The 10331-nt window shown below is 43.5% G+C and overlaps 1 protein-coding gene across 1 annotated transcript in view; it reads right to left on the bottom strand.

Moving 5' to 3' along the window:
• Positions 1 to 10331, bottom strand: part of EGFLAM (EGF like, fibronectin type III and laminin G domains) — a 90074-nt gene that overhangs the window by 29345 nt on the left and 50398 nt on the right. The window contains exons 13-14 of the mRNA XM_019531983.1: positions 7383 to 7508; positions 6124 to 6367 (exon numbers count right to left, since the gene is read on the bottom strand). Of these exons, the coding sequence (XP_019387528.1) occupies positions 6124 to 6367; positions 7383 to 7508 (370 nt within the window). The remainder of the gene's footprint in view (positions 1 to 6123; positions 6368 to 7382; positions 7509 to 10331) is intronic.

The following is a 10331-nucleotide window of genomic DNA, read 5'->3' as shown; positions in this document are numbered from 1 at the left end:
GAACCTTGCATTTTTCAGTGTTAAACACTGTCAGGTTCTTGTCCGCCCATTTGCTGAGCCTGTCCTGAGGAGGGGAGGCATGTGAGCTGACGGGGCCATCACTGTGACGTGATGGAAGTCCCTAAATTGAAACAGTGGGTTTTTTTAATTAACGCAATTAAAAGCCCACCAATTCAAAACCCTCCATTTCAATTTAGGGAGAACTAAACCCCCATCACATGTACAAGCAGCCCCAGGACCAGTGTCATTGGGCGAACACTCTTGTGATAACATATCACCCATTCGCTGGACTGAAGGAGACAGAGTACCCTAGAGAGGGGGAAGTCTCCTGGGGAGGTGGGGAATCTTTACAGTTCTCACTGTAAACATACGGCCCGAGAGCCTGTAACAGCCAGGCTCTGTGTATGTCTCAGTGTAACTTGCAGTACTGTTTGAAGCTCTCCGACTGAGGGTCTGCATTCTGTTCTGTTCTGTTCTGTCTCTCACTATTTTCTTAATTTCCATTGTAAATAATCTTGTAATTATTGTAAGTATTGTTGTTGCCTGTTATTATTAATACAATCCTGTGGTTTCCAGTTTAATTTAAGGAGTCTGCTCATTTGTCCAGTGGGGTAGCGCTGGGCTGCAAGTGAACACCGTGCTTAGAGTCGCCTGCCACCTTAAAATCCCTTCCCTGGGCTGGGTTCTGAGAGGAGTAACACCCTCATTTGCTTAATTAAGAATCCAGTGTTTAATATCACCAGGTTTAGAATTTTTAGAAAACCTGGTATTTACTATAAAAAGCAACATTTATGATTATTTACTATATTAATATGCAGTACATCCTGCCATGTACCCTCTACCCTGGTTTGGGTTTTTTGGCATGCTGGCACTCTCACACCTTATAAGGTAGACATTGTGTTTTATTTGGTACTCCAGCCAAAAATGTTGCCTACCCTTGCTCTAGAGTGATTTATCCCTTATTCAACACCTTCCCAGGTATCCACAATTTATTGGGTTAGCGCTGCCCAAAGAAACGTCTCCAAGAATCCTATTCAATAGCTAACATCCATGAATTTATCTAGTCCCTTTTTTAATTTAGCTATGCTATCTACCTCTACCACAAGAATTCCACAAGTTAACTACATGTTGCATAAAAAAAAATTTGCTCTTATTATTTATGATCAGGTCACAAAGTCCCTGGATGAGAGTGTTGGGGTGGACGTCATCTTCCTGGAGTTTAAGAAGGCCTTTGACATGGTTTCCCATCACAAAAACTTGGTGACTGTGGCATTGATACCTACAGAGTCAGATGGGTGGTAAATTGGCTAGATGGTCACACCCAAAGAATGGTGGTGGACAGGTCCTTTTCAACCTGGAGGGATGTGGGCAGTGGAGTCCCCCAGGGCTTGGTCCTGGGGCCTGTACTGCTCTACATCTTTATCAGCAATCTGGATGTGGGTATGGAAAGCATGCTGTCCAGATTCACTGACAACACCAAGCTGTGGGGCGAGGTGGGCACGCTGGAGGGGAGGGACAGAATCCAGCTAGATCTAGACAAATTACAGAGGTGGGCAGATGGACGGATTCAATGCAGACAAGTGCAAGGTGCTGCATCTAGGGAGAAGGAACCAGCAACACACCTATAGGCTGGGGATCACCCTTCTTGTCAAAACAGTAGCAGAAGGGATGTTGGACTCCAGGATGAACATGAGCCACCAATGCAAGGAAGTGGTCAGTAAGGCTAACTGCAGGTCTAGGGAGGTGAACCTTCCCCTCTATGTGGCATTGGTCAGGCCACAGATGGAGTACTGTGTCCAGTTTTGGGTGCTGCACTTCAAGAGGAATGTGGCTAGCATTGAGAGAGTCCAGAGGAGGGCCACTCATGTGGTCAAGGGGCAGCAGGGCAGGTCCTACGAGGAGAGGCTAAAAGGCCTGAACCTATTCAGCCTCCACAAGAGAAGGGTGAGAGGGGATCTGGTGGCCATTTACAAATTCAAAAGTGGGGACCAGCAGGAATTGAGGGAGGCTCTGATCCCCCGGGCACCACCCAGGTTTACTAGGAATAATGGCCACAGATTGTTAGAGAGAAGGTTCAGGTTGGACACCAGGAGACATTACTTCATAGTTAGGGCTGCCGGGCTCTTGGAATGGGCTTCCAAGGGAGGTGGTGCTCTCTCCTACCTTGGGGAGGTCTTCAGGAGGAGGCTGGATGGATATTTGGCTGGGGTGATATGACCCCAGCATCCATTCCTGCCCGGGGCAGGAGGTCGGACCTGATGATCTGTTTAGGTTCCTTCTGACCCTAAGCACTATGATACTATGATACTATTAGTTTAAACCAGGCACCTACTAATTCCAATGGGTGTCACCTATTTCTAGCATTCTGGGACTTGGTGAACAACAGTTCCCTATTCAATTGGTCCATACCCTTTATGACTTTATAGACCTCTACTATATATCCCTCTAAACTTTGTCCTTTCCAAACTGAAGTGTCCCAGCCTTTTTAGACTTTCCTGCTATTGCAGCTGCTTTAGGCCCCTGATCATTTTGGCTGCCCCTCTCTGTACCTTTTCTAATTCTACTACCTACTTTTTGAGATGTGGGGACCAGAATTGCACACAGTATTCAAGATGCGGGTGCACCATGGATTTGTATAACAGTATGATGATGTTCTCACTTGTTAATGATGCCCAACATAGAATCATAGAAAATTTGGGTTCAAAAGGGAGCTCAACAGGTCATCTAGTCCAACCCCTTGCTCAAAGCAGAACCACCCCCAACTATATCATCTCAGCCAAGGCTTTGTCTACCTGAGTGTTAAAAACCTCCGTGGATGGGGATTCTACAACCTCTCTAGGTAACCTGTTCCAGTGCTTTACTACCCACCTTATGAGAGAGATTTTCCTAATAGCTAACCTCAACTGCCCTTGCTGCAACTTGAGACCATTGCTCCTTGTTTGGTCATCTGCCACCACTAAGAACAACCTAGCTCCATCCTCTCTAGAAGTACCCTTCAGGTAGGTGAAGGCCATTTTTAAAATACCCCTCAGTCTTATCTTCTTAAGATTAAAGTCATTCAGCTTCCTATAAATCATGCTCCCCAGCCCTCTAAACATTTTCATGGACTCTGTCCAATTTGTCCAATCCTTTTTGTAGTGGGAGGTCCAACCCTTTTTGTAGCGGGATGTCCAAAAGTGGACACAGTACTCCAGATGTGGCCTAACCAGTTCCAAATAGAAGGGAATAATCACTTCCCTTGATATGCTGGAAACACTCTTACCAGTGCAGCCTAGTGTGCTGTTAGCCTTTTTTGTAACAAGGGCACACTGTTGGCTCATAGTCTGATTATTGTCCACTGTAGCCCTCTAGTCCTTTACTGCAGAGCTGCTGCTTAGCCAGTCAGTCCCTAGTCTGTACCAGTGCATGGAGTCCATCCAAAGTGCAGGACTTCACACTTATCCTTATTGAACTTCATGAAATTTCCTTTGGTCTAATCCTCTAGTTTGCCTAGGTCTTTCAGAATTCCAGCCCTATGCTCCAGCATATCCCTGCAGCTTGGTGTCATCTGCATATGTGCTGAGGATGCATGCCATCCCATCTTTGAGATCATTGATGAAGATATTAAACAAAACCAGTCCCAGAATTGACCTCTGGGGACTCCACTTGATATCAGCTGCCAACTAGACATCGGAGTCATTGATTACTATCTTGTGAGCCCAATGATCCAGCCAGTTTTCTATCCACCTTACAGTCCATTCATTCAACCCATACTTCCTTAGCTTGCTTGCAATAATGTTGTGGGAGACCATATCAAAAACCTTGCTAAAGTCAAAGTATGTCACATCTGCTGCTCTTCTCGCATCCACAGAGCCAGTCATCTCATCGTAGAAGACAATCATGTTGGTCAGGCATGACTTGCCCTTGGTAAATCCATGATAACTATTCCTAATCTCCTTCTCCTCCAAGTGCTTAGAAATGGATTCCTTGAAGACCTGCTCCATGATTTTTCCAGGGACTGAGGTAAAGCTGACTGGTCTGTAGTTCCCTAGATCCTCCTCATTCCCTTTCTAAGATGGGTGCTGTTTGCCTTTTTCCAATAATCTGGAACCTCTCCCAATCACCATGAGTTTTCACAGATGATGGCCAGTGGTTTTGCAATCACATCAACCAATTCCTTCAGCACCCTTGGGTGCACTGCATCTGGCCCCATAGACTTGTACATATCCAGCTTTTCTAAACAGTCCCTAACCTGTTCTTTCACTACTGTTGGCTGCACACCTCCTCTCCGGACAGTGCTGCCAAGTGCCGGAGCTGACTTTGCCTGTGAAGACTGAGATAAAAAAAGGCATCAAGTATTTCAGCCTTTTCTGCATCATCTGTCACTAGGTTGCTTCCTCCATTCAGTAAGGGGCAACATTTTATTGGCTTTTGTGGTCACTGCTGCACATTGAGCTGATGCATTGGCGATGCATAGGGACACAGGTGCATGTGCACCCCCTGAGATTGGCAGTGCACCCCCTGCAAAAAGCACCACTGACGCTGCTGGCAGTGCCTGCGGGTGGTCACCACTTGCCACCACCCCCCTCCTCCCCCACCACCGACAACATCTGTGAGCCGACCCCGATCAGCACTGGCCGTCAACTACCAGTTGGTACTTACCACTCCCTTCCCTCCCCCACCACTGCAGCTGCCTGTGGGAGCTCCCTGCTCACCACCACCATGCCCCCACCACTGATACCACCACATGCAGGCAGTCGCTGTGCCCCCCCAGCCTCTGATGGCATGCATTGTTCATGAGCTGATATTTTAGAGAACTATCTACAATGTTTGCAAGGTCTCTTTCCTGAGTCATAAGACATAGTTCAGAACCCAGCATTGTGTACATATAGTTGAGGTTATTTTTTCCCAGATGTATTACTTTGCACTTGTTGACACTGAAATCCGTAGGACATTTTTTGCCCACTCACTTAGCTTGGTAGGATTTTTCCGCAGCTCCCCTCCATCCGCTTGGGAATTGGTTACCCATAAAAACTTGGTATCATCTGGAAACTTGATTGTGCATATCCTTCACCAGGTTACTGATGAAAGTGTTGAACAAAATAAAGCCCAGCACAGATCCCTTCAGGACCCCACTTTTGACTTCTAACCATCCTGAGAAGTGATCATTTAGCTCTCTACCCCTTACTTCCTATCTTTTAATCATCTCTCAATCCACAAAAGAACCTTCCCTCCAATCCTGTGCCAACACAGGTTTCTCTTTTAAAGCCTTAGATGAGGGAAAGTGTAAATATATTGCCAACTAGATCCCCCTTGTCCACATGCTTGTTAACACCCTCAGATAACTCCAGATTAGTGAGGCAGAATTTCTCTTCATAAAAACCACGTTCACTCCTCCCCAGAAGAGCATATTTGTCCACATGACTGATTATTTTGTTCTTTATTATAGTTTCCACCAACTTCCCAGGGGTCAAAGTGACACTCACTAGTCTGTAGTTCCCAGGATCACCTCTGGAGCCCTTTTTAAAGATGGGTGTTATGTTGTCAACCTACCAGTCATCTGGCATAGAGGCAGTTTATAATGATAGGTTACATATTATTGCCAGTAATTCTGCAATTTCACCTTTAGTTTATTTCAGAACTCCTAGTTTTGGTGTAACCACATTTGCCTAAATTTATAGGAGACAAATAACACATAAAGCCTGCATATATTACCATACATTATGTACATCTTTATGTGTATTATTTTCGCATACTGGGCTATTTGTTAAGCTTGCAGTGGTAAAATAGCTCCAGTTTCCTTGTGTGTTATTCTTTAATTTCCTGTGATATAATATTATTGATGCAGAGGGCTATTTTTTAAAATGTTATCTCTATGTGAATAAAAACAGCAGTTACATGGTAATGTGGAAATAAGATTTCTCAAAAGTCATGCCTTTGGATATAAACTAAAGGTAGAGAAAAAACTCTCCTATGGAATTGTGTTCCACAGTTAGACACAGTTAGAGCTTCAACGCTTTCCTTAGAAGAATTAGCCATCTCTGGGTATTGCTAGGAGTCAATACCATCTTTTCTATTGGCTCTTCCTCGCTTACATTTTTCTTGTGATATTGCCGGAAGGGAAGTACTACACATCATATTTACCTGATTACAGCTGTTCCTGAACCACAGTCAAATCTGAACTCCACGTAGCCAGCCACCATGTTAATGGACAGGAAGTCTTTGCTGTCAGTGTCATAGCTGTACAAGAGGACACCGTTCTCTGAATCAGGGCAAAACATCACCTCAAACTCCATGAAGGAAAGATAGTTCTGTGGTTCCAATGGCCAGGGTGTGGTAGCAAATGACCTCAAAGACATGTTGAATTGAGGTATGACCAAAGCAAATGCTGAAAATCCAGAATACAGAAGGAGGTCATTTGAGGCACTTAGAGTCCATGTTTCATGGACTCATCTCACTAACCAATTTTACAAAGTTCTCTTTGTTCTATGTCTTTCTTCCAAAGATGTGTATTGGACAATTATTACATATTTTATAGTGTATTATGATATAAAATATAAATTAGAGAGCAGGAGGCCTTGTATTGATAACAAAGAAAAAAGTGATCTTTTTACACGGCTCAAGGGAATAAGAGTCAGTCAAACAGCAGAGTTGGATTTGTATATTCATGGTGCAGGTCTCCATTAAGGGCTACAGCTACAGCTACAGCCCTCTGTTAAGGACAAAGCTACAGCTTTCTCAAGAAAAGCTGCAGGAAGCATCATCTCTCTTGGAGACTGTGGCTAAAAACAGATTACCAATTTAATATGCATCACAGCCTTTTGTGCCACATCAAATCCAGACCTTGCAGACAACCAAGATCGATGTCCCACATTGAACAAGTGCAGCTAATTCAACCTAACTGCTATTTAAGTTTAGTATGTAAATGCCTGGGCTGCACCTGTTTTGATGCAGTATCTTGGCCTAATCAGGGCTGCATCAAACCCTTAGCTATAATGCCACTTGCAACTCCTAGACACAATGTTTTCTTTCCCTCCCCCCTCAGAGTGGCTAGCATGGCAGGGAACATGAACCGGGAGGGGCTGTCTGCACTTCAAGTGGTCCTGTGCAGGCATCAAAGGGAGTATGGAGTGTTATCCACTCCCCAGTGTAAGATCCAGGCACAATCTAGTCTGCAATATAATAATACAAAACATTACACATACACACACAGAGCATTCATTACCCTCTGATTAGACGGCATTATGTAGCATATGACATATATGTACTTTCAGGAGGAATACAGACAGGGCTGTTTCCTGAGTGAAGTATATAACATCCAGGACCGTTTATTCAACTGAGAAAATGTACCAAACATCAAATAATTTGTAGTCAGGAATAAAAATGATTTAGTTTCCTCTCACCTTCTTCACAATGACGGCCTTTAAATCCAAGTGGGCAAAGGCACATGTACGAATCAGCTTTACTTGCTGTGCAGGTGCCACTATTGATACAGGAAGCTTCATCGCAAATTCCAGTGCTGCATTCACCTAAACGCAGAATCAAAACATTGATTTATCATACAAGCCAACCCAAGAGAATTTATTTCACTACTCATTCACTATTATGACAAATGCAATTTGCTTCCCATTAAACTGAACTCTCTTCCAACATTGCATAACAGGAAGCACATTTTAAGCAAAGTTGTCCAATTCCAACATTCAGTGGCACAGAAAATAAAAGAAAACAATGAAAAATACAACCAGAAAACATTCTTACGGTTTGAGCATTCACCAGACTAGGATTTTCCTCCCTTCACAATGCTTATTTCAAAATCCCCAAATGTCACCAGATTGTTTACATTATAAGTACCCTGATTTGTTTAACTTCAATTATCTTAAGTGCTTCTTTGTTCATTCAAAGTTTGTGCTAAGTGTGCTAAGCACTGAAGGTGCTAAGCAGCAGCTCTAATCTTATTAATTGGTATGCAGTTGTTAACTGTTCTGTCTGCACTGCAGGGGATCCATATTACCAGCATATGGGCTTTCTAATCACTACTTCCACCACATAAGGAGCAGGAAGATGCCCTGAGGTAACAGTACTGAATCTGACAGAGGGATGGATTTCTTTATTTCCTTCTTACAGCTAACCTTTAATATTATTTAATAAGTGTTCAATACTAAAAATACACCTTTGATGAACTATCACTTCACCTAGAATTTTTTTTCTTTTTTTATAGTATTTGAATTGTGAATTGTATTTCAGTCATCCCCCCTTGTTTAATATCGTAGCAAAATTACAGTCAATCCTTACATAACTACAAGATGCAACTAGGGACCTACCTAAATCATGGACGAAGTTCATGGAGTAGCAGTGCCTTTAATCTCGCTTTTTGTTGCACACATGCCCTCTTGCCCCTGCCACTGAGTGGCTGAGAGGCAAAAACTACAGTATTAATTGCCTCTTGGCTACTCAGTAGTTGGGGAGTGGGGAATGCAAGCAGTAAAAAGAGTGAAATTAAAGGTGCCACCGTGCCAAGAACTACTCCCACAATTTGGTAGATATAACAGCCTAACCTGCCACAAGTAAAGCAGGGGGACCATGGAAGCTAAAATCCTGCTGCTGCAAAGGTTGTTAAGATATTAGGAAGAACTACTTCACTGTAAGGGTGGCCAGAGCCTGGAATAGGCTTCCCAGAGAGGTGGTGCTCTCACCTTCCCTGGAAATCTTCAAGAGGAGACTGGATAAGCACCTGGCTGGGGTCTTATGACCTCTGCCACCCCCAGTGCTCCTTCCTGCCCATGGCAGGGGGTCGGACTCGATGATATGTCTAGGTCCCTTCCAACTCATTGATTTTATGATTCTATATGTTGAAGAGATCCAAGGAAAAGGGCCATGATTCCCTCCCTCCACCCCCACTACAGAGAAAGGCAAAAACCCCATAGTCCATACCGATCTAACCATGGGGTAAAATCCCTTCTGGACTCCAAGTATGGGAATCAGTCTGACCCTGAGCAGATGGACAAGACCCTCTAGCCAGGAACCTCCAGGTTTAAGTCCCAGCAGGAGCACTAGCACATCCCAGTCCAAATCCCCAACTCTGGCTCCAGCCAACATCCAATGCTTCCAAGGAAGACAACCCACTTTCCCCACTACATACACACATACAGCAGCCAGGAGTTAACAGAATCCTCATGGTGCAATTTAAAAAAAACAAGTTACTCCATAATTTACACAAACCCGCACTACTCTTAGGTTTATGCTCACTGGGGAAGGAGTCTTTTTGCTAGTTCTTGGCACATTGAGACCCTGACCCCTGGCTGAGAACCCCAAGTCCTACTACAGAATAATCAGGAAGTGGTGAAAAATATTAGGAGTGAATGAGAGGTCTCAAGAGGGAAAGAAAAAGGTATGGAGAATTCAATTAACATGCTTCATAAAAAAAAAAATCAATTCATTACAAAGATATCTAGGGATCAGGCCTTGGAATAGACTACCCTCAGTGGTGGTAAGCACCTACTCTGGATACTTCCAAAAAAACACTTGGATGCCTAGCTTGCTGGGATCATTTGACCCCTGCTGATTTCCTGTCCCTTGGGCAGGGGGCTGGACCTGATGATCTTGTGAGGTCCCTTCCAGCCCTAATGTCTATGAATCTGTATCTCAAAGCATGTGACCTCCTCCTGTTCTGTGCACTGGATAGATCAATATTTATTTATTACCCTGGAACATATACAGATTCAATAAAAGGAACCAAATTAAGCAGCCATTATGGCTTTTTCCCTTATTAAATGCAGTATTAATCATGACGGTGGCCACCTGAATTTAACAAAGGACTATGTTTAAAAGTAAAGTTCTGAAGTACATTTGATGTTCAAATTCTGTATTTAACAGGATTTGGCCCTATAATTAAAACATACAACAATGTCCCCTATGCCAGACATTTAAACCTGACAGATGGAATAATACAGACTTAAGGCAGTCTCTCTTCTCTTTTTTTCCATGTTCTCAGGAATATGGTATCAGTGATTTATATAGAGTGCAAGCAGGGCAGAAAGAAAGGTTGGCAGGCAACAAATCTAATAGACTTGAGGAACTACTTCCAGGTTACTTATATCACCACTTTTTATCTTCACTATTTTATATCTCCACTTGTATCTCCATTTTCCATACTGTTTGCAACACCTTATGGCACAGGTTCTACTGAGCTCCACAACTGTGGAATGTATCATGGTTCTGTTGTTCAGCTCTGAGTCACACATGGCAATATCCAGTATTTATTTTAGTTGAGATTGATTGTTAAGGCAACAGTGTGTGGAATGCTCAGGGCTGGGAATGAATCTACCTGGGCCCCGAGAGACAATATAGATTAA

This window comes from Crocodylus porosus, unplaced genomic scaffold (assembly GCF_001723895.1).
Source record: "Crocodylus porosus isolate Cpor-Errol unplaced genomic scaffold, CroPor_comp1, whole genome shotgun sequence".
In the NCBI taxonomy this organism is placed as follows: Eukaryota; Metazoa; Chordata; order Crocodylia; family Crocodylidae; genus Crocodylus; species Crocodylus porosus.
This window is presented reverse-complemented; position numbering and strand designations above follow the sequence as displayed.